This window comes from Carettochelys insculpta, chromosome 1, assembly GCF_033958435.1.
Source record: "Carettochelys insculpta isolate YL-2023 chromosome 1, ASM3395843v1, whole genome shotgun sequence".
In the NCBI taxonomy this organism is placed as follows: domain Eukaryota; kingdom Metazoa; phylum Chordata; order Testudines; family Carettochelyidae; genus Carettochelys; species Carettochelys insculpta.
In genome coordinates, this window is record NC_134137.1 from 236,558,499 (window position 1) to 236,582,634 (window position 24,136).

A 24,136-nucleotide genomic window follows, 5' to 3' on the forward strand; every position below is an offset into this window, starting at 1 on the left:
CTGGATCACGCGAGGCCGGTTCTTCTCCCCGTGCGGAGCAACGTCCTGAGGTGCCTGGGCTGGGCTGGGCTGGGCTGGGCTGGGCTGGGCTGGGCTGGGGCCGCAGCGTTTGTGTCGGGGTAGAGCTCCCTGCCCGCTCCCCCCTCTGTAGCCGGTGGCCCCTGAGCGCCGCCTTCTTCCCGTGGCCCTGGGCCCGCTGCTGTCTCAGCCCCTTTCTCAAACCCGCCGCTGCTAAGAGGAGGAGCTAGTGATCACCAAGTAGCTTCCGTGTGTCTATGCGTGTGTAACGAGTCCCCGGTTGCTGGATGTGTGGGTAGGGTGGGGCATGGCAGTAGCACCACGTGTGCGCGCGTACACATCTGTACGTATGTAGACTGATGGGCCCCAAACTTCGTACGGTCCTGCCCCCTTTTCCCCTTTCTGCGTGTCCCGCTGCTGGGGCTGTGGCTTGGGTGCGGGTGCACAGAGTTAACTGACATGGGCCATAGCTGGGGATGGTGGAGCATTGCTATGCCTGGGCTGGGGGCCAAGAGCCGAGCTGGGAGTGCGGGGTTGTTGGTCAAGCCCCACTCTGCCTCCACTGGGCTGTAGAGGTAATATACCTTCATTTTAGTCCTGGACGACATTCTAATAAGCAAACTAGGGAATTGTGCTTTAAATGAACTTATCATAAAATGGGTGTATAAATGAGTATAGTGTTGCAACCAGAGGATAGTTATCTGTGGTTTGCTGTCAAAGTGGGAAGGTGTGTCTAGGGGTAGCCCTTTAGGTCAGACCTAGGTCCAGTGTTACAGAATATTTTTATTAATGACTTGCATAATGGAATTGAAAGTGGGGTTATAAAATTTGCAGATGACCTGAAAGTGGGAGGGGTTGCAAGCACTCTAGGGAACAGGAGACTAATTGCAGAATTTAACTGAATTCCCCAAGATGAAATACGACTTGGACAAGTGTAGAAAAGAAAAATCAAGTGGACTGCTACAAGCTGGGGAATAACTGGCTTGGTGGTATTACTTCTGAAAAGGATCTGAAGGATCGCAAACTAACATAGTGCAGCCATGTAAAAGGCTGATACTCTGTGGTTTCTCGACAAAAATGACCCATGCAAGTTATGGGAGTTAATTGCTCCACTTTGCACAGCACTGAGGAGGCCTCAGCTGAAGTAGAATATCCAATTCAGGGCAAGATGTAAAAGATGTGAACCAATAGTTGCTCTCCTCTGGACTCTCTACAATATTGAGTAGAAAAAAGGGGGGGCAATTTAGTTTTGAAAAAAGAAGATGGGCGGGGGGGAGGGGAGAAATACCTTGTAAGTCTTCACATATGTTAAGAGCTGCCACAAAGAGGATAAGTGATTGTTCACTGAAGGAAAGTAAGACAAGAAGTAATTAGATTAATTTGCACCAAAGGAGATTTAGGTTAAATACAAGTAAAAACTTTTTAACTATAAGGTAATTAAGCTCTGGAACAGGTTATCCAGGGAGGTTGTGAAATCCCTGTCATTAGAGGATTTTAGACTAAGATCTGTCAAGGATTATATAGGTTTATTGGCCTTGACTCATTGTCAGGAGCTGGAGTTGAGAACTTGAGGTCTCTTCCTACCCTACATTTCTATGATTCTGTGATTATAATGTAGCTGTTACGTGCATCACTTCATGGTTCTAATTCATATATTTTTAAAGAAATGTACTATTTTAAAATGCTAAATATAGTACTTTAAAACTAGCTGATTTGTAACCATTGTCTGAGGAACTTAGCCAGTTTATTTAACCACTCATTACAGCTGCATTCACCCTCCTTTGTATTAATTTTGAAATGCCTGTGTCAGGACTTAAACTAGATTCTAAACTCTTTAATGGGTGGGGGACTGTCTTCTTGTAAGCTTGTGTAGTGTTTAGCACATGGAGCCCCAGTCTGTCTGAGACTTTCAGAAGCAACCCACATTGCAAATTATAATTAAAATGTGAATGTGTTTGATGTTCCAGTGAAAAAGTCCAATTGAAAAGTCCACTTCCCTATGGGGAGGAGTATGCTTTCCTGAAAACATGGTGGGCCTAGGACACAGTTCAGCTACATTTAAACTTTAATTTAAGGAAGCCTTCTTCTCGTTATGGTTGTAAAGTAAATCAACTAAATGTAATCAGAGTATAAATGCTACCAAATATAGTGTCATATTCTAGAATCTGTGGATACTGTTGCAGTTCCTCTAATATAACTCAAAGGTTTGTTCAGTTTCATTGACTATACAGAACATAAGAATGGCCATACTGGGTCAGACCAAAGGTCCATCTCGTCCAGTATCCTGTCTGCCAACAGTAGCCAATGCCAGGTGCCCCAGAGAAGGTGAAGCAAAGACAATGATCAAGTGATTTGTCTCCTGCCATCCATCTCCTGCCTTCGACAAAAGACTAGGCACCATACCTTACCCCTTGCTAATAGCCATCTATGGACCTAACCTCCAAATATTTATTGAGCTCTTTTTTAAACTCTGTTAGAGTCCTGGCCTTCACAGTGTCCTCTGGTAAGGAGTTCCACAGGTTGACTGTGCACTGTGTGAAGAAAAACTTTCTTTTATTAGTTTTGAACCTGCTACCTATTAATTTCATTTGGTGTCCTCTAGTTCTTATTATGGGAACAAGTAAATAACTTTTCTGTATTCGCTTTCTCCACACCATTCATGATTTTATATACCTCTGTCATATCGCCCCTCAGTCTCCTCTTTTTCTAGACTGAAAAGTCCCAGTCTCTCTAGCCTCTCCTCATATGGCAGCCCTTCCAAACCCTTAATCATTTTAGTTGCCCTTTTCTGAACCTTTGCAGCAGTGAAATTGGCAGGAATTATGTCAATTCCATGCTGCTGATGCTGGTGAGCGAAGTTCTTCCCAGCAGCAAGACACCATTGGATTCATTCACAGTGAGGAGGACACTCCAAAAGAAACAAGTCCATGAGGAGAGGCATGCATCAGCATGTATAATATATATATATTGTATAGCAGCAAGAAAGGGACTATGACAGTTTCCTTAATGGGGAGTATGGCTGTTTGAGTATATAAAAAAACTGGAAATACACACTTTTAATTGGAAGTTTTTTTTGTGACTGATCAGAAATGTGTTCTGGTGGGGAGAGGGGATGGACAAATTTGCCAGATTTGTTTGATGACTTTACATCCCCCTTGCTTTCAGCAGGTTTAGGTGCAGATTGTCATCTTTTGCCTCTTCCCCTAACTGGCTCCACCAGGCATCATGAGTGTTCTGACTGACTTTCTTACATTTTTTGATGCCTCCAAAGAAGAAATGCATCCACCAGGCCCGCAAAGCACAACTGCAGTTCCTTGAAACCCCAAGAGATGGGCCTACACATCACTATGGATCTGCACTGCCTTTGGCTGAGAACCCAAGACGTGTTTCTACCAAACCTCTGGACCAGAATGTGTCCATCTCATGGGTAGGTGCAGGTTTGCTTTCCTTAGTTTCTTACAGCAATTATTCTCAGGCTTCTCCTGCATATCTTAATAAAGAGCCGTTTGGAATGGATCTTGGGCATGGATTGCATGTACACACCCTTTTTATCTCCAGCTGGTTATGGTGTTAAGGTTACTTCAAAATCTTGGTCTTAAAGTTACAAGCAACCCAAAATGTGTTGCAGATTAGAGGGCTCACGTATTGCATGGGCTATGTTGACCACCAGCTGGTAAAAGAGTTCTCTGTCTTTTGAACTAGCATGGTGACATTAAAAGATTGGTATCCATATAAGATGGAGATTCATGTTTTTATGATAACTGAAGATCTTGGAAATGGAAAGTAGAATAGTTACTTTTTAGTTTTATCCTCTGTTGGATTTGATATTTAAATTATAGCTATTACTTAAGATAGGTCGGTGTAGTGCTCAACTCTCTAGTACCTAAATGTGACATCTTCCTGCTCAACTGTGATACAAAAATACAGCCTGCATCTTAGCTGTCCCTTTTTTTAATATGCATTTTAATCTCAATTGTGATAGTGTGCTCATCTATAGTCAAACTTACACACCCATATGAAGGATCTCTGGTCTCTGTGGAATGGAGTTAAGTGCTGGGTTAAAATGGATGTTATACTTTGTAATAGTAACAGAGAGTAAGCCGTGCTAGTCTATACACTATCAAAACAACAAGCAGTCAAGTAGCACTTTAAAGACTAGCAAAATAGTTTATTAGGTGAGCTTTTGTGGGACAGACCCACTTCTTCAGACCATAGCCAGACCAGAACAGACTCAATATTTAAGACACAGAGAACCAAAAACAGTAAGCAAGGAGGAGCACCATCCCTGATGCCACCACAGCCAATCTGGTGTCTGACCTCTGTTACTTTGTTCTCACACACAATCATTTCCGTTTTGGGGACAATTTATACCTCCAGATTAGTGGAACTGCTATGGGCACCCGCATGGCTCCACAATATGCTAATATATTTATGGCTGACCTGAAACAATGATTCCTCAGCTCTAGTCCCCTATTACCACTCCTCTACTTAAGATACATTGATGACATCTTTATGATTTGGACCCATGCTACAGAGGCTCTAGAAGAATTCCACAGAGACTTTAACAATCTACACCCCACCATCAACTTTTGCCTCGATTACAATATGCAAGAGATACATTTCCTGGACACTACAGTACTAATCAAGGATGGCCTGATCAGTACCACACTGTACCGAAAACCTACTGATCTCTATACTTATCTACACCCTTCTAGTTTCCATCCTGCACACGTGACTAGATCCATTGTTTACAGTCAAGCTCTTAGGTATAATCGCATTTGCTCTGATCCAACTGACAGAGACCAAAAACTACAAGAACTTTACCAAATATTCATAAACCTGAATAACCCACCAGGAGAAGTAAAAAAACAAATCGACAGGGCCAGACGCATACCCAAAAAGCAGCTACTCCAAGATCAGCCCAAAAAAGCCAAGAACAGAACACCACTGGTCATCACTTACAGCCCCCAACTCAGACCACTGCAACGAATTATTAAAGACCTACAACCTATTCTTAATCAGGATGCTACACTCCAGAAGGCCCTAGGTGACATGCCTGTTCTCTCCTACAGACAATCTCCCAACCTCATGATGATCCTTACTAACAGCCACAGTTTATACCCCAGGAACACCAGTCCTGGAACCTTTCCCTGCAACAAAGCCCGCTGCCGGCTTTGTCCACATATCTTTTCTGGAAATACCATCACTGGACCTAACCAGGTTACTCACAGAATCACAGGCACTTTCTCATGCTCCTCTACTAACATCATATATGCCATCATGTGTCAACAATGCCCAGATGCTTTGTATATTGGACGGACTTCTAACTCCCTTAGACAAAGGGTCAATGGGCACAAAACAGACATTAAAACACTCCAGATCCACAAACCAGTTAGTCAACATTTTAATGGAATGGGCCATTCTGTCAATGACCTCAAGGTATGTGTGTTACAGAAAAGAGATTATCGCTCCTTTGTAGAAAGGGAAGCGGACGAATTGACATTTATATTCAAATTCGGCACATTAACACATGGTTTAAATCGGGATGTGAACTTTCTGAGTCACTATAGGGGCTCGTTTGCATACCTAACTCAATCTAATTCTTGATCTTCCCCCCACCCCTCCACTCTCTGATTTGCTCACCTTGATTATCTTTTTCTGATTTGTCCTCCTTGCTTACTGTTTTTGGTTCTCTGTGTCTTAAATATTGAGTCTGTTCTGGTCTGGATATGGTCTGAAGAAGTGGGTCTGTCCCACGAAAGCTCACCTAATAAACTATTTTGCTAGTCTTTAAAGTGCTACTTGACTGCTTTTTTGTTTTGATACTTTGTAATATATATGGTAGATGGGGAGTACTTGATATAAGGCCTACTTCCAGAGATGCAGCATGGTAAGGAGCAACTGGTGGCAGCTTCCATTAGTCAGCTACTTAGTGAAAAATGCAGTCTTCTCTAAAGGCCACTGTATTGCTTTGAAACAAATTAGTACATACCTGGGGTAAGTGCCAATCTGTCTGAAGATCAAGCCTGGTGGGAAAGTGGGGAGAGGATGTTTTGTTTTGTTTTTTCCCCACCCCCAGAGGCTTCAGGAATACTACACTACTACAAACCAAGATTCACCAGCAAGAGGCACGCCTGATTTGAAAAATTATTTTATAAAGTTGAGAGATCAATAATCCCCTCTGCAACACGATAAAGGGGCACTACCAAGATAACTGTATTTATTAAATGTTTTTTAAAATTATATTCCTTTTTGATTGCTCATGCATTTTGTCGATGTCTTGCATTTCAATCTTGATTGCATAACACTGGTCAGCTTTACTGTTATGCTTCATTTAGGGCAGTGCTCTTTGAGTTCTCAACACTACCGTGGGCTCTTTTAAAAACTGGTTGGTTGATTAAAACAACTCAAATATTTCTGTTTTTTGTTACATTTTGTTAATGTAATAATATTTAGTTTCAATCACAACAAAACACTGGGGCTTAAGTAAGCTGGCAAACAGATTCTCCTTACTAGAAATTCAAGGGAGGGTGATAGATAAAACTTTCAGGCAGGTATTGTAGTGAAGAGCACAGTGCAAGTATCTAGAGAGCAGATTTTTTTGAAGCAGCAATCTATGTATATACTTTAATCCTCTTTTCCATTTTTGTGTGTGTTTAATCATTTGCTTTTTCCCACACAGGTCTTTCAACAGACTCAAATATTGTTGAGAGGACAATGAAGTTTCTTTTCACGCAGTACTAGGATACTTTATTACAAGGTTTTTTTTAAACAAACACACATTTGTTCTGTAGGAGCTGCCTCTCTTTGCAGAAGCCATCACAAGGCAGCTCAGCTAAATAATAATGCTTGGGCCTGAGACCTTTAAAACAAAACCCTAAAAAATGTCAAATTTATATAAAACACTCAACCAGCCCCAGAGACCTCTGTTAGACTTTTCAGTTTCTTTTCCTTGAGGTTTTTAAAGCCGTGTATTTTAAATTTGCTTCAGGCAGACGTATGGGGTCTAAAACAGTTGCTGAGAGGAGACGGAATCTGTGTGTATCTGGAACAATGGAAGATTTCCAAATGTGCAGTTATTTGGATATGACTGAGTAGTATTCTGTTAACAATTAGTGTCAGAGTTACTGGGCTAACTGCACTTCCGGTCCCTCCTGAAATCTGAACTCACTGCTCCTTCAGGTCTGAGACCTCAACCCATCAATTCCCTTGGGATGGAATGACACCAACTTTCCCATTCATTCTTAGACTGGATAGCCATCCCATATATCAACTGTGATTTATTCCTCAGGTCTGACTTATATTAAGTACTTGCAATTTTTCTCAGTCTGGTACCAAAAAGCCTTTCAAAATTATTTATTTTGAACAAAAGCATTTGAGAGAAAATAGATTTTAAAATAATAAACAGACTGCATAGATGTTCAGGTGTCTTTTGCATAGGAATTTTGGTAGACTTAACTTCCTAAAGATTCTTCAGCCAAGTCTTTGTCAGCTTGGACTACTCTCTGGCAATGGACAATCCCCCTTGACCTGAGAGGTTTTTTATCTGTTTGGTACCCATGTGGTTTCCCAGCCTGGCAAAATACGGCTTGCACCTTCACAGAATATAGGATTCTCAATGTCCATCGCTTTTCCTCGTCTTTCAAAAGCATACCAGGATGTTCTTATTTGGGATCCACTGTGGTGGCTTCTGGTGCAACCTCCTCTGAATTAAAACAGTATAGGTAAATATAGTCTCTAAATAATATCAGAATTCTTCGATTACACAGCAACTCCATAACCACTGCAACTGGCACTCAGGTTTCTGGTTTCCCCTCAGTTCTAGAAGACAGCAAGATATATTAGGAAATGGGAAGTTTCAATCAGAACTTAGTAATGAAAGAGAGTTAATAGGAGAGATTGTGGAAATAATTTTGGAGTATCAGTAAACCTGTCATAATTCTTCAATAAACAGTAGAACGGGGATCTGCCATTTGTTTCTGACCTAGTTTGAATGCATCAGAGATTGGAGACGTAAAGGTGTTTACCTTTTGATAATATAATCGTTGAGGTCGAGAGAGAGAGAGAGACAGTCAGTCAGTCTCAGTCTGGGATCCAAGAATCTGAATGTTCCTTTACTATTTATGCTTCTTTATCTGTAATTAAGGTCCTGCAAACTAAATTCTGTGCTTAGACTGTAGTGCAGCCTCAGTGGAGCTCTTTGTAAACAATTTTGATGATGCACAGGAAAGAACAGAATCCAACTCACTCTGAGTGGTGGTTCTGCAAGGATAAGAGAATGACATAGCAGTTGATTTAGTTTATCACTGAAATAAGCAAACAAGATTCTCTGAATATATCTCGGGAACAAAATTTGTTTTATATATAGTCACTTTTCAGAGTAGAATGGTACTTTAAGACATATGTGAGCCTCCAGTTTTCACTCATCTGAATAGTGAGCATGATTTCCTTTGCCATAAGTTCTCATTAGACTGGATTTCCGGCCAAAGAAGCAATAAAATAGCAGCTCTCAAACCAAGACAGGCATGCAGCAGGGGCAAGGAGTGGGGTAGATAGTAGTTCCTTTCTGAAGGAGGCAGGGAATATGATGTCACCCTTTCTAAAGGGAAATGGTTTTTCATCATCTCTGTTTGGCCCCTCAGGTGTCCCCACAGTTTGAAAGCAGAGTGTCAACAGGCTTCAAGAAACGTCAGAAGAGCAGGGATGACAGTCATGGTTTCCTCCACCTGGGAGGAGTATGTCGGAAACAAACAGTCTGTAAATTTCCTCCTTTAACGTTTGAGACGCCACCTGCACACTCCTATGCTGGAGCAACAGGGCACTCACATTCTCGGGATAACCCAGGGAACTGTGCAAAGACATGCTGTTGCCAGCCAAAGAGGGGCACTGTAGCAAAGCCCACTACTTCAAGGGGCAAACCTAAGAGCTGTAGACAAGGGGACGTTGAGTTTCTGAGTCAGGATGCTGAGCCAGATGTGTTTAGTCCACCAGATATACAGACTCCGGAGTTGTCCTCTGTGGGAAGCTATGGATGCAATGGTGGCTTGACAGAGAACACCCTCTTGCCAAACCTACATGGTGGCCATGATTTCTGTGCAGATACCACTGAGAGCCCTGACCCAACATCTGTACTGGTCAAGGATACCCCAGAGCATGAGTATGGAGTGAGGGTAACATGGAGAAAACGGTCTCACCTGATGAGATACTTGAGGGAGAAGAGGATGCTGAGCCCCAGTGACATCCTAGTGAAGACTGTGCATGATCCTAGTTTCTATTGATCCCTTTGGTAAATGACAAGGTGCTTCTGAGTAGTGAGGCACAGTAACAAATCTCTGCTAGCTCCAAAAGCAACAGGCAACACTAAGCCTAGATGTGAGATCTGTGACCCGACAAAAGCGAGGAGGATCAAGGACTTTTACTATTGGCTGAGCCTGCATTGTGCTGCAGAACCATGTTTGCCTCCACCCCGCGTGCCTGTGGCTGAAGACACTGCACGGTGATGGCTGGGGAGCGCTGCTGCGAGGTTCCTATTCTCCAAGAGAGTCTGTACCTCCGGTCCCCACGTGTCCTTTCCAGCTGACCCACAACTCCCTGCGCCTCTTCCAGGGCTCCCTGGCCCCGCTCTGTTCCTCGGGGCGGGATGAGTGGGCGGTCCAAGCTGGCATCTCTGGCCACTGGCTCCTGCTGCCTGTCTGGAATCGGGCTGCAGCAGCAGCAGCAGACACGCGCAACTGAGCACAAGCCAAGAGCGGGGGCGGTCCCACGAGCCCCGGGCAATAGGCATGCGCGGGTTCTATCCCGCTCTCTTCCAGGCACTGGCTAACGGAGGCTCTGTGTGTTGCGCCTTTGGCCAATGGCGCAGCGTCTCACTGCCGGGTGCGGTTGCTAAGGGTACCGGCGGTCAGCAGAGCTAAGCGCGAGCGGCCAGGATCCCATAGCAACAGCGGGGGTGAGGATGGAGAGCGGAGGGGGCCGAGCCGGGCACCGCGGGGGCAGGTGAGACCACGGAAGGGCGGTGCGCGGACGGCGTGGCACGGGGGTCACCAGGGCCGGGGGTTCGCCCTGCAGTTCCCTCCTTGCGGGGCTGACCGGGTTTCGCGGGTTTGGCGCCTGGGCTCTTCCTCCCCTCTGGTACCCAGTGAGGGACTCCGGACTTAGCCATCGTGAGTGCCGCTGACGGTCCCAGCCAGGAGCCCCTGGACGCGCCCTGCCACGGCACCTACACGCGCTACCCGGCGCTACAATCTTAGCCCCTTTACACGTTTCCCTTCGCCCCTGGCTTACGTGGAAAACTCTTCCAGTCCGGTTCGGCAATGGCCGCTCCTGGCAGGCAGGCCGCTGGCTGCACGCAGAGGCAGGGCACGCAATAAACTCCCTGCACACGGGAATGGCTTGGTTTGGTTTAGTTCATTGTCGTATTCTAATTTCGAGCTCTAATTCTAGCCCTAGGAGATAAAAACAATAGATTGATGTCTTGAAGTTGATGTTCCTGTGAGGTAAGATTTGTGGATGTCGGAATGTGTGCTGCTCAGCCAGGCACCTACAGAGAGAGCATTTATAAGGGACAGGTTAAAATATAAGAGATTTATTGTTGGGGAAATCCTCTTCCATAGTAGCCCTCATTCTATTTGTGAATTTTGTCACAACGGTCCTGGATGATTTGGATAAATGTCTCTGTCCAGCAGTTAGTCTAGCTTGGTGTTCCCACATCTCCTGTAGTGGGGGGTAATTTTACGAAAAGGCTTGTGTCTGCTTGCAAAGTTGTCACTATTCTAATTTTCAGTACAATTAGTATAGCTACATCCTGCCTAGCATGGGTGCCATATACTGTACTCCTGAAGGAATTCATGTCAAAAATAAAAATTGAGCAATATTTTAAAAATTCTGCAAATTACCTCCAATAAAAAAATGTGGAGGTTCCAGCATGGCAATGAGGGCTGAGGGGAACACAGGTCCTTGACTACACAAAGGTGGGGGATCACCCTGCAGCCTCCCTTCTCCAGGAATTCAGCAGTCAGGCTGCACCTGACCCTGACTTAAGTGCTGCACATGCTCAAGAACACCATATAGCCTTGCCCGTCTGGTCCAGGTGCACCGATTGTGGGCAGACAGTCAGTCCAGCATGATCCAAGTGTACAAGGGCTGGGAGTGGAATGATGGTGTGGGTAACTCAGTGAGGGGTCTGGGTGCAGGTGGAATCTAGATGCACAGGCTTGTTGGGGGTTCTAAGTTTAGGGGCAGTGGGACTGTATGGGGAGTGGGGCCCAGAGGAAGATGCTTGGGACTCAGTGTGTTGTATGTGCCTTGATGTGGGAAGTGAGGGATTTAATAGAGAGGTCCACGTTCTGAGGGAGTAGGGTTTGGTGAGATAAGGAGTTGATGGGTCTGCTTAAGTGAGGGAGCCAAACACACAGCTCTTGCCATACGTATGCCACATGCCAACCTCTTGCTTCTTTCCCCAATCTCCATGTTTCCCGTATCCTTCCCCTTGCTCTCACCACGATCCCTTGATCCTGTCCCACCCCTTTCCTTCCACGTTTTCATCCCACCTTCTTCTCCCATTTCTGCTCATACACAGAAGAGAAGCACAATCAACACGAGGACCCAGGAGGTGGTGTCCAGCTGCAGAGCCCAGAGGCGCTCTCCTTCATCCAGGCAGCTCCACAAATGGGAAAGCTAGTGGCATGAAACTCCCTATGTCGACCCCACACTTACATCTGTTTAGGGGACAATAGCCCCTGCTCATTCCAACTATGTCTATGGGCATCCCCAAGCCTTGCCCCCCCCCCCCAACCCGTATTCCTTTTGCTTCCCTGTCATTTTCTTCAGGAAAGCAAAGAAATTGGCTGTGGGGTGGGAAGGGGAAATGAATAGTGCCACAGAATTTCCACAGTGTATACTAGTATAAATGTACTTAATCTAGCATAGCTTACTGACCTATTGGATGTGGTATAAGCATGGAGATACTGGAACAATTATTAAACAATTTGTTTAAGGAACAAAAAGGTGCTGTGTATTAGCTTATAGGAATTTGTCTAGAACAAACTATTGCAAAACAATTTATTTTCTTTCTTTGGGGTATCTGAACAAATGAATAGATGGAAGTAATAGATGTGATATATGTGGATTTTAGTAAGGCTTTTGGCACCAACCAACCTGATAGTTTGCCTAGGCAAACTAGGGAAATGTGACCTAAGCTAGATTACTATTCTCCGTAATTGAGGAGTACTTTAGTGTTTTGTTGTTAAATTAAAAGGATGTACCAAGTGGGATCCTGAGTGGGTCTATCCTGTATCCAGTACAATTTAAAATTTTCATTAATGAGTTTGCTAAGACAGTGGAAATTTGCTTACAAAATTTTGACACAAAGCTGGGAGAAGATTGCAAGTGCTTTGAAGAACAAGATTAGAATTCAAAATAATCTTGATTAAACGGGAGAATTGTTTTGAAATAAAATTAAAATTTAATAAAAAGTGCAAAGTACTGCACTTACAAAATGCATATAACATTGGGAATAATGGAATTGAGGTTACAATGGATCACAGTGATTGAGTCAAAACGTGATGATATTCTGAAAAGGCAGATGTCATTCTGGATATGTTTACAGAAATGTTGTATATGAGACAAATTTGTTGTATTTCGCTAAGCACTAGTGAGACTTTGGTTGAAGTACTGTGTCCAGCTTTAGGTATCACTTTTAATAAATATGTGAACTGACAGTGAACAAAGGGGTGAGAGTCCAGAAGGAGTCAAAAAATTGTGATTAAATGACCTAGGAATAGCTAAAAAAGAAAACTGGATAGATTTAGTCTAGAAAAGAAAGCTGTGGGGTAACATCAGTGAGTCAACAGATATGTAAGAGGTTTTTTTTTAAAAGCACAGTGGTGGTCAGTTGTTTTCTGTGTCCACTGAGTAGTAATTGGCTTAGTTTGCAGCAGAGGATATTTAAGTAAGATGGTAGGAAAAAGCTTTCTAGCTACAAGACTAAGTAAGCACTGAGGCTACGTCTACAAGTGCCCCAAACTTCGAAATGGCCACGCAAATGGCCATTTCGAAGTTTACTAATGAAGCGCTGAAATGCATATTCAGCACTTCATTCTCATGCGGGCGGCAGCGGCGCTTCGAAATTGACGCTCCTTGCTGCCGCGCTGCGCGTCCAGAGGGGGCTCCTTTTCGAAAGGACCCCGCCTACTTCAAAGTCCCCTTATTCCCATGAGCTCATGGGACTTTGAAGTAGGCGGGGTCCTTTCGAAAAGGAGCCCCCTCTGGACGCGCCGCGCGGCGGCAAGGAGCGTCAATTTCGAAGCACCGCTGCCGCCCGCATGCGAATGAAGCGCTGAATATGCATTTCAGCGCTTCATTAGTAAACTGCGAAATGGCCATTTGCGTGGCCATTTCGAAGTTTGGGGCACGTGTAGACACAGCCTGAGGTAAGATACTCATTCTAGTGCAGGAGTCTGCAACCAAAATAGCAAGAAGAGCCATTTTTTTTAAATGCAGTTACAAAATCAACACTTCAAGGGCTGCCATGCACGTGAATAAAAGATGGTCCTTAATAAATAGTGTCAAACCATACTTTTTGTCATCCCTATTTTAAGAACCGTGCACACAGTGATTTGTACCAGTTAGAAAGTTGTTACCCCCATCTTTACCCTATACCCACCTCAGCCTCCAAATCTGCCCCCATCCCCAAACTTTACCCCCACCATCCTGCAAACCTGCCCCCCATCTCCAGGCTCAACCCCTCTCAGCCCCATGGAAAGCAGTGTTTCAGTAATTCTGAAATACTTTGAGGAGGATATTTAAAGTTGGCTAAGGTCTGGCCTATGTTATAGTTATCAGTACTTTTTTGTATGCCAGTACTTGCCAGTAGTGCGTGCTGACAGTGCAGTAGCCCCAGCCTGGGAACCCTGGGGAGTGTGGGGGAGCCGGCTGAGTACTGGCTCCTTTTTTATTTACTTTTTTTTTTTTTAAACAAAAACACTGTGGTTAGGTCATCTAAATTGTGTCACTACAAGCTGTAAAACAAGGATCTCAAACTCCCAGCGCACAGGCTATCTGAAGCACATTTGCAATCCAGCCTGGGAGACCTGCCCCCACCCCATCTTGCCACTCCTGTTCCCTGCCCTACTTTCTCTCGCCTCTTCTGCCTCCCCTCCCATGGCACTCACACCCTGACGGACCCTGCCTTGGGGATTACTGGAGGGGTTGACTTAAGGGGGTGATAGCTGCGGTTGGGACCCCCTGCACTGCCCACGGTGGCAGGTGGTACAAGGAAGCAAAGCAAAGTGACGCAGAGTTGCAAGGAGCTGTACCTGCAGACGTGCCTGTAAATAATGCATTGCCCAGCCCTGTTTTAGGATTGATCCAAAAGGCAGCAATCCTGTGCCACCTAGCACCTTATTGCAGTCGTTCAACAATGAGGGAAAGCAGCTTCTGGATCATCTGAACTATTTCCTTTGTGAGGTGTTCCTCACCAAAATCGGCTGTTCTTTTTGAATTGGTGAGCTCACAGGCACAGGTGGTATGGTTTCTTGCTATGTCTTTTGAGTACAGTATGATACTTTTGACTATCATTCCGTAGATCTCTTGATGGCTTTTCCTTAAGTCTTTTCTCCCATGAAATGTCATGTTCCTGACTGATTAAAGTGCGTGGTGAGATGTCAAATTAAAAATCAGAATTACTATCAATGAAAAACACATCCCAATTTAGGGCTACAGGAAGGTGCTCTTTTAAGAAAATTGGAGATTTGTTTTACTTATTTGCACAAAAGATTTAGCATGAACATCATGGCAAGCATATTACTCTCTTCTAAACATTCTGCAGCTCTGACCAGGAGATACCATATCTATGAAATCAAAGTTTCCATGCCTCTGCAAGTCTTTGGCATCATCACTGCTGAGACTCCAAGTAAGGATGCCAAATAAGATGGTGGCTACTGTAGAGTAGACACTTCTCCAGCAACTATATTGAACCTCCCAGCTTCCCATTTGACTGTTCAGCTAATAGTTCCTCCTGTGTGTGTGTACAGGACCTAGCACACTGGGGCCCCAGTCTTTACTAGGGCCTGTGAATTAGAACCAGTGGCTGAAAATTAAATGTTTCTGTGTATGGGTTTGCAAAATGATGAATCTTAAGTGTCTTTATGGTTTTCCGTATTTGTCTGTTAGTACAGGTTGACCCTCTCTCATCTGGCACAGTTGGGGCCTGACCAGTGCCAGATGAGAGAATTTGCTGTACAAGAGGAGGTCAGCATTTTCTAGCAGAAAACTTCCACTAACACTTCCACTGCTTTCTGGGCCCTTAGAAGACATTTAGGGGGTAAATTACAGCTAAATAACAGCATCAAACGCTGAGAGCCAGGACTGGTGGCTAGAAACAAACTTTATGGGACCACAGAAAACTTGGCCACATTCAAGTTGTGTTGTCCAGCTAACTAAAATCATGCTGGACTATGGAGTTTGCTGGATGAGAGAGTTCCAGATTAGAGAGGTTCAACCTGTAGCTCCATATGACCTCTCAGTTTATACGTGTGTTTGTTTTTATTCTAATTCCCAGCTGTGGAAACTCACCCTGGCATCTGAGTCAAGCTGTGTGCGTGTCACTTGTTTCTCCTCCCCCTCAGACTGAATTTATCAACCTCCTCCCAAATGAGATGCTCTTTAAGTGTAGTAAAAGTGCAGTTGAGGTAATTGCATATGCATACCTTACCTCAGGGAAAATATTCTGCAAGTAGAATCTCGTTAACAATCTTAGTAACGTGTGAGCCAAGAAACAATTCAGCTCTCTTCGATAAGGATTTGAACACCGCACAATGACCACATAGGTAAAAGATAGTATGTAACTGAAACAAGTAGATGTAATGACCTGGAATGCATTCAGTTACTAATAAAGTAAGTAAAAACAACCCTTTTTCCAGTCCCTTTTTTCAGAGTAACAGCTTCACCTGAATAGTCCTTTCAGTTCCCTGTAATTCTTTTCTAGATTTGAAATTTTGACAGTGCTTTTAAAGTAGACATGTTAGGACTTCTTCTGTCCCCTAACTCATTTTTTTTTTTTAGAAAGCTAAGCTTTCAATTTTGCTATAATTGCAACTGAGACAAGGGACATGATTATAACAGTTATAATTCGAGTCACCTAGCAAACTGTGTTCCTGCAACCTGGGCAAAGCTTTGGGTTGCTCAAGACTCCTGAGTGGGATTTGATTAAGTCCAGTCCACACTACACACTTGAAGCATGTTGCAATGGTTAAGATAAAAGGTATTTGTAACGAGGTCTGCTGATGTGGTTAAAGTTGTAGTCTTTGAATACTGATAAAATTATTAGTCTTTCCTGAAAGAATAGTTGCACTCTTTAAAACATGAGTGTCCAACCTTTTGGCTTGCCTGGGACGCATTGAGTGAAGAGGAATTGTCTTGGGCTGCATATAAAATATATAATATAGTTTATGTATATAAATCACATAATAATGTTAAAGGTTTACGATCTTGTGGGGCCGCATTACTAGCTGTCCAGGGCCGCATGCGGCCCGCAGGCCGTGGGTTGGACACGCCTGCTTTAAAACCTTAGTTCCTCAGTTGGGCCATACATTAACAACTCAAAGTGTTAGAAGCCCAGGTGTGAGTTTCCACACTCCTTGCCTTCAGTCTTCTTGTAAGAAGCTCAAGTTAGATAAAGAAATGGACAAAGATTTTAATTCTGTTCATCCCTTTTTGATACATTTTTTATTCTTTCATTGAAGACACTTGGCTTTGTACATGGGGATAAAACTTTTGATGTGTGTACATGTATAAGGCACTTTGAAGGGAAGGCTGCTTAAATTGAGATTTTGGGTGAGAAAGTAATACTTGCTTTAGACACTATGTGGAAAACATCCCTGCTTGAGCATACAGTTACTGTACTAAATAAACCACAATAACTTTTGAAAGGGATAGATTTTGAAGTAGCCATTTGTGGGACTGTGAGTCATGTTGTTTAGCCTGAGCTAGATATGCAGACAGTATAACTACTGACTTTGTTGCTAGGAGAGAATAGTATTTGCTTTATTTTTCTTTGGTTCTTTGCTGTAATGGGGTACAATGTCAACAAAAGTGGCAAAAACAAGGTTTAATAATTCACAAAGGGAAGGTCATAATAGGCAGGATCCTAAGTTTGTGAGATCTGTTTAATTTCTTTCCCAATCCTATTTTTAAATTAATTTGTTTTGCTGAGATAGAGCATCTTCTATGAACAAACCAAACAAAGAAATAAAAAGGAATTTTAATGGAAATTTTAGGACTCTTGAAAGCATTTGAATACAGTAGACCCCTAAGCTATGTGTATCTGGCAACTGACTTGGCTTCTGCCACTGGCAGGAGGGGTTTCCCTGCTCCTACAGGAGCGGCGAGAGTCAGTCTGCCACCCCACTCCTGTCAAAGGTGGCAGAGTCAGGCATTTGACAGTATAGATCAGAAAGTGACTTGGGCAGTGTTAGAGTTGTATGGAGTAGATAGCAGACTGATCCTTGTTGAAGGATATCGGTGACAATGCAGAGGCAGCAGTGAGAACGTGTGGAGAGTTGGGAAGTTGGTTTATAACAGTGGTTCCCAAACTTTTCAACATCACGTGCCCCTCCCCCCCTTTTTTGATTTTTTGAGAAATCCTTACACCCCCTCTACCTCTTCTTTACAAACATCCATCCCCCATTTTAACAAAAAAAAATTTTTGTAATTTAAAATAAATAAAACCTTTATATAAAAATGTTATTTAAAATTAAAAATAAGTACAAATAGTTTTTCTTGGCACCTTGGGGGTGCCTGGTGCAGCCCCAGTTGGCCAGCTGCCTGAGCCCCGTGCCAGCTGCCAGAGCTGACCGCACCAGCTACTCACCTGCCCGAGCTCTATGCTGCCAGAGCTGCTCTCCTGAGCTGACCAAGCCTTGCGCTGCCGGGGCCAGCTGCCTGCCTGTTTGCCCAATGCTGGGGCCAGCCGCCTGCCAGCCATCAAGGCCAGCCACTCACCTGCCAAGGCCAGCTCTCTGCCTGCCTGCCAGATTCCTGGACACTGCACTGACAGGGCCAGCTGCCCACCTGCACGTCAGATGCCCCAGACGCCTGTCTGAGCATTGGGCCAGCCGCATTTGCTACCAGCCCAGTCCTCACAAGCCGGCCACCCAAGCGCCACAAGCTACCTGCCTGAGCCCCTCCCCTTCCCTCCCCCAAAGCCAGGCACCACCAGTCCCCCACTCTTACCCCATCCCCCTCTTCTGAGCCAAGCACTGCCAGCCCCCCATCTATCCCTGTCGTCCTCCTCCTCCTCCTCCTTCCCCATCACACACTCACTCACCTTTACAGGAGGCAGCTGGTTCCATGTGTGTCTTCAGTGGCTGCCTGCTGAGAGCCAGAAGCAATGGCCAGTTTTTTCTTGGGTTGGGGGGAATGATGGGGGGGCTGGGTCACATTGCACCACCCCTAGAATTTCTTCATATCTCCCACAGGGGGGTATGCCTTCCCAGTTTGGGAAGCCATGGTTTAGAATGAGTAGAGGTATGAGACAAGGAGATCTGATATTGCCTAGCATCTTCATCACACATCTAGAGAGAGCGATGGACAAAATCAAGGAAGGGGTTCACGGATGATATAGTTATCACTGAAGAAGATGAAGAGAAGCTAGGGAGAATGGTGCAGGTGCTAAACAAGGAAGGGAAGTGGTATGGACTGGTTGTGAATGTTACTAAAACACAAACAATGGTGTCTGGGGATTAGGAAATAGGAAGGAAGATCAGCGTAGGTAGGATTGAACTAGAGAAAGTAGAGAAGTTCACATATCTGGGAAGCAACATAACGTATGATCAGACTGCAAGATGGAAATAGCGACTAGAATAGTGAAAGCAAGAGCGAGTTTGATGGCAATGGATAAGTCCTGGAAAAGCAAAGTGATTAACTTAGGAATGAAGGTGAGCGTCTTGAAAATGTGTGTATTGAGCAGTATGTTGTACAGATGTGAGACATGGGTGATAACGAAAGATTTGAAGAGAAGAATATTGGTGTTCAAGCGGAGTTGTTATAGAAGGATCCTGAGAATAGGATGGATGCAGGTCACCAACAAGGAATTACATAGGAGGACACAGCCAAAAGAGAACCTTCTGCAGAAGATTATGCAATGCAGGTTACAGCCATTCGGGCATATTTGCACGATGAAATTAAAATCAAGACCCTGGTATTCAGCATAAAGGATGATTCGAATAGGAGAGGCAGACCCCACAGAGGCTGAGTAGATGATGTAGTAGGTTGCTGTGGAGCTAGTCTACAGAAACTAAGCCACTCAGCACTGGACAGGGAAAGATGGAAAGAAATAGTGAGAGAGGCATCAGACACCAACGGGCTCTGAGCCCATGGTTGCTTCTGTTGCTGATGTGTAGAGCACTGTACTTTATTGACTACAAAGTGTCATTATTTTATTTTCTGATTCTAATAGCTAAGGTTTTTTTAAATGTGAGAAAGTACCATTGTTTTGATCCCATTTTTTCCCATTCTGTTGAAAGAATATCTCAGTAGATTTCCTGTTGGCAAATTATGTGTACAAATGGCATTGTAACAGCTTGATCCAAAGTCCACTGAGGTAATGGAAAGTCTTCCAGGGGTGTCAGTGAGGTTAGGATGAGTCCCTAAAAGTATAAAAACACTGCTAAGCAACAAAACAGCCAAGTAAACAAGAGAACTCATCTCACTCTAGCACCTATGGTATAACCATGAACAGACCACATAAAGAAACAAAAGCACAGATAAAGGTACTCCTCCCAGTGCGTAAAGCACATATGGTGTGGTTAATCATACACATTTCGTTTACTATTACCCTATTACATTATTGTATTGTTTCCTTAATCAGAGGTTTGATGGAGCTAGTACAGGGGTCAGCAACCGAAATAGCAAGACGAGCCATTTTTTCCTATTTGTTAAAAAAATCAATAATTCAACAGCCACAATGCATGAGAATAAGAGAGGGTCCTTAATAAATAACATCAAACCCTACTTTTTGTAACCCCTATTTTAAGAACAGCACACACAATGATTTGTAATGTGATACATGTTTACTGCAGGAGGTTCACAGACTTTTTATATACACTCATCGCTCGTTTAACGAGTACTTCATTTACAAGTACTCGCTTAAATGAGGGACACACTTACCTACCTTAGTTCACTCTACGAGTGAATTTCCCCCGCTCATATGAGCATTACCCCACTCCCCGCGGCTCCAACCACCCTAGTCTCCCCGCCAGCCCCACATCCCCAACCTGCTGCAGCCTGACCCCCTGCTGGCCCTGCAGCCTGACACCCCACTGCTGCCTACACTCCCCTCAGCCCAGTAGCCCCAAATCGTGGCAGCCTGACACCTCTGCTGCCCCCACAGCCAGACCCCCCCGCCTCCTGCCAACCCCCCCCCCACAGCCCTAAACCACAGCAGGCAGACCCCCTTACCGGCCCCACAGCCTGAACCCCCAACCACTGCAGCCTGGCCCCACGGCTGCCTGTATGCTCCACAGCGTGACACCCCTGTCGGCCCTGCAGCCAACCCCATGGCTGCTTGTACCCCCCACGATCAGACCCCCCTGCGGCCGCCTGTACATCCTCTGTAGCCAGACCCCCCTCCGCGGCCGCCTGTATGCCCCCTGCAGCCCAACACCCCTGCTGCCCCACGGCCAGACCCCCCCTGCCACTTGTACCCCCCCCGGGGCCAGACCCTCCCTCGGCCGCCTGTATCCCCCACGGCCGTCTGTACTCCTCTGCAGCCAGACTGCTCTATGGCTGCGTGTACTCCCCACGGCCCTGCAACTAGACCGCTCCGTGGCTGCCTGTACCCCCAGTGGCCCCGCAGCCAGGACCCGTCCCCCACCACCTGTAACCCCCACAGCCAGACACCCCGGCGGCCCCGCAGCCTGAGGCCCCTGCTGCCTGTATCCCCTATGGCCTGACCCCTGCCTCCACCTGTAACCCTTGCAGCCAGACCCCCCCGTCTGCCTGTAACACCCACGGCCACACGGCCAACTCCCCCCCCCCCGCCTGTAACCCCACAGCCCCGTGGCCAAACCCCCCTTCCGCCTGTAACCCCCGCGGCCCCAAACTGCGGCAGCCAGACCCCCGCCGCTGCCTGACCCCTGCCGACCCCAAACCGCAGCAGCGTGAACCCCCGCCACCAGATTTTAACCCTCCCTCCTGCTTACTGCCCCAAACTGCCCCCAGCCTTTCACCCTCCCCAACCCAAGGTTCACTCACCTTTCAAAAGCACCACCACCTGCTTCCTCTCCTTCCCTGAGTTGGAAGCCCTAGGAACTAATCAGAGACTTTTACGTGTAATTTAATAGGAATTTAAAGTCCCTCTTACCAGTTCTTGCCTAGGAGCAGAAAGCTGGGAACCAGTTGTGCTGGTAAAGCGAGGGATGAGTGTATTCTGTTTCCTCCCACCTTATGTGTGTGTTTGTACCACTGTCTTCCTGACTTCCACTCCCAAACTTTCTCTCTCTCTTTGGAGGATAGTAGGGGGCATAATCCAACATTTCAATATCACATATTGTTTGCTGTTTAGTTATGAGTTGTTCATTTTTGGGCTTTTAGGTCCTAACCGTTTATCAAAAATGATCAGGAGGGTTTTTTTTTTAAATACTTTGCAATGGTAGCACTGGGAGCCACAAAGATGTTCTTAAAGAGTCTGCAAGCTGCTTTAGAGCCACATGTTGCAGAATCCTGAGCTAGTACTTGCTGGTGGCCATTTTGGTCTTCAGTAGAAAAATCCATATGTTTAACTAAATAGATTTTTAAACTGATTTTGCTAAACCACTGCATTCTGTATATGCAAGGCTTAGCTTCTGCTCTGTATGGCTTCTGAAGAAAGCAAACATCCTTTTAAAAAGTTTTTAATTCTAATTCTTAATTTAATTTAGACAGGTTCCAATTGTCCAATTTTTGTCATCTGTTTATTTTACCAGCAAAGACTTTATATTTTTTTACAGGTCACTGATAAATATATTGAATAATATGAGTCCAGAAAAAGATCCCTGCAGATCTCCTTTGGAACACACCCCTTGAATGGTGATTCCCCAGTTACAGTTAGTGTTGTGATCTATCGCTATCCTTATTAATGCATTTACTATGTACTACATTGATTTTATGTAGTACTAAGTTGTAGAAGAATTATAGTCATTATGTATCTTTGTGAAAATAGGAGAGGGAAGTTCACTAGACTTGGTTGCTAATTTCTCTACCAGTCCCATTTGATGTGGCATCACATTATCTTATTATGATGGGACATGGCCAAAGGGGGAGAGAGAGAACTGTCTCCCTAGCTTGTTCATGCTTATTTACACACAATTTCTGTGCAGGTTTGATTAAATCAGGTTTTTGTGCTCATTTTCTGTGTGTAGAGCGGGCTTTATACTCTGCCTATCACTATGGTCCAAGTGCCTAAAGGGACAAGAAAGAAATGAATGGTGTTCCTGTCATCAAGGAACTCCATAGCCAGGCAATCAAAAATGTATGCAGATGGAAATGATTAGGAGAATATTCCTAGCGCATCTCACCTCAATTCCAATAAATTTGTTCATAATGCAAGCATGTCTATATTTATGTGTTTAGATATGATCAGGATGAAAATCTGTATTAATTCAAAAACAGAAGGTCTGGGGGTCTTTTGTTAGCAAACTTCAAAATTCTTGTTGCCATTAGCTTAATTGTCTATCATTTATGTATTGGTCTCTTCCCCCAAAGGAAAGGGAAACCTTCAGGGTATTTAGGTCCTTTTTGCAATCTAGGTAAATAAAGGCCTCTGAACAGTTCCTGTCAGGAAACCCTAGTTTATGAATTAAGCAGCGCACACAGTCCACCAGGTGCCTCTATCAGATGTTATTACTGTTTATGTTCCAGGTATATCATAATATAGCAGCAATTATGTGGAACACTCTTCTTCCTCCCTAGCTCAGCCATTTTACTGCTTGCTTCTTCTCAGAGCCATCCAGCTGGTGAGCTAATTACCTCATAAGTACATCAGTCTCCCTACAGCTGCAAGTGATCCCTCCTCCTCCAAACCAAAACTACTTAAGATGCCCCTACTCAACTACAACAAGTACCCTGGGTGTTTTAAGTGACTAGAGTCCTGGTTTGCAAAGGGCACAATTATAGATCTAACAGCACCCTGTCATTCTCCTATCAGAAACTGCTTTGCCTCCCTTTTGGCTCCAGAAAGTACTACTGGCTGATTTTAAAAAGTCAGTTACCATTCTAATTATGAAGATTTCATGATTTTACTCTGACTGAAATCACGGAGGTGTTAAATCTAATCCCAAATATCCACTGTAAAATTACTCTGTATCAAGGGATGATGTCTACACCCCATAGTTTTGTGAAGATTGTTTTATTCATAGAATCATAGTAATTAAATGTAGAAAATAAACATCACCACTCAGTTTCTTTCTTTGGTTGAAGATAAGTTCCCTAAATAGTTGTGAGTAAATTTTCAAATTCAAGATTACTGTATTTGAAAACAAAAAAGCAGTCCAGTATCACTTTAAAGACTAACAATTATTTTGTTAGTCTTTGAAGTGCTACTAGACTGTTCTTTTTGTTTAGATAGTATATAGACTAGCATGGCTATCTCTCTGTATTTGAAAACTTTTGTATCAGTATATTTTATAAAGCCCTTACTACAACATATATTAGTTTTGTGTAGTGATTTTTGGGGCTAACGTATGGTTCTCATTTAAAAGTTGGCATGGTGTTACTAAATGTGGTACATTTTGTTCCTTCTGAGAAAAGCGAGAGGATAATTATTTTTCAGTTTATAAAACTGCATCACCCAACTCTCTTAGGGAGCTGTGTGCATTATAAAAGTGATTTTGTTGAACAGCATCAGAATACAACCATCCTTCCATTTCAATGAATTTTTCCCCAGTTAGGCAAAAACTCAAGGACTTTATGCTCTACAAATAGACTTGGGAGACCAAAGTGAGAAGTGAATTCCAGTTGAACATTCTCCACTAACATCAATGTCCAAACTCCACAAGTTATTTTGCTTGCTAATGGGAACCGTAGGTAAAACTCTATGGCCCATGTTGTGCAGGCGATTACACTAATTGACCAGAAAGGTCCC

The 24,136-nt window shown here is 44.3% G+C and overlaps 2 protein-coding genes across 6 annotated transcripts in view; both read left to right on the top strand.

The window, feature by feature from the left end:
* On the top strand, positions 1-9,342 carry RHNO1 (RAD9-HUS1-RAD1 interacting nuclear orphan 1). The gene is made up of 3 exons (XM_075002725.1): positions 1-50; positions 3,187-3,445; positions 8,661-9,342. Exons 2-3 carry the CDS (start codon positions 3,278-3,280, stop codon positions 9,294-9,296), a joined length of 804 nt encoding a protein of 267 aa, XP_074858826.1. The 5' UTR covers positions 1-50; positions 3,187-3,277; the 3' UTR covers positions 9,297-9,342.
* Positions 9,343-9,508: 166 nt separating this feature from the next.
* TULP3 (TUB like protein 3) overlaps positions 9,509-24,136 on the top strand; it is a 71,456-nt gene continuing 56,828 nt past the window's right edge. For 4 of the 5 annotated variants that reach the window (XR_012646559.1, XM_075002622.1, XM_075002635.1 and 1 more), the window contains exon 1: positions 9,509-10,014. Coding sequence is in view for 3 of the 5 variants with exons in the window: in XM_075002622.1 (XP_074858723.1) it covers positions 9,974-10,014 (41 nt within the window). In the remaining 2 variants the exon portion in view is untranslated. The remainder of the gene's footprint in view (positions 10,015-24,136) is intronic. The other variant, XM_075002654.1, reaches the window with a different exon arrangement.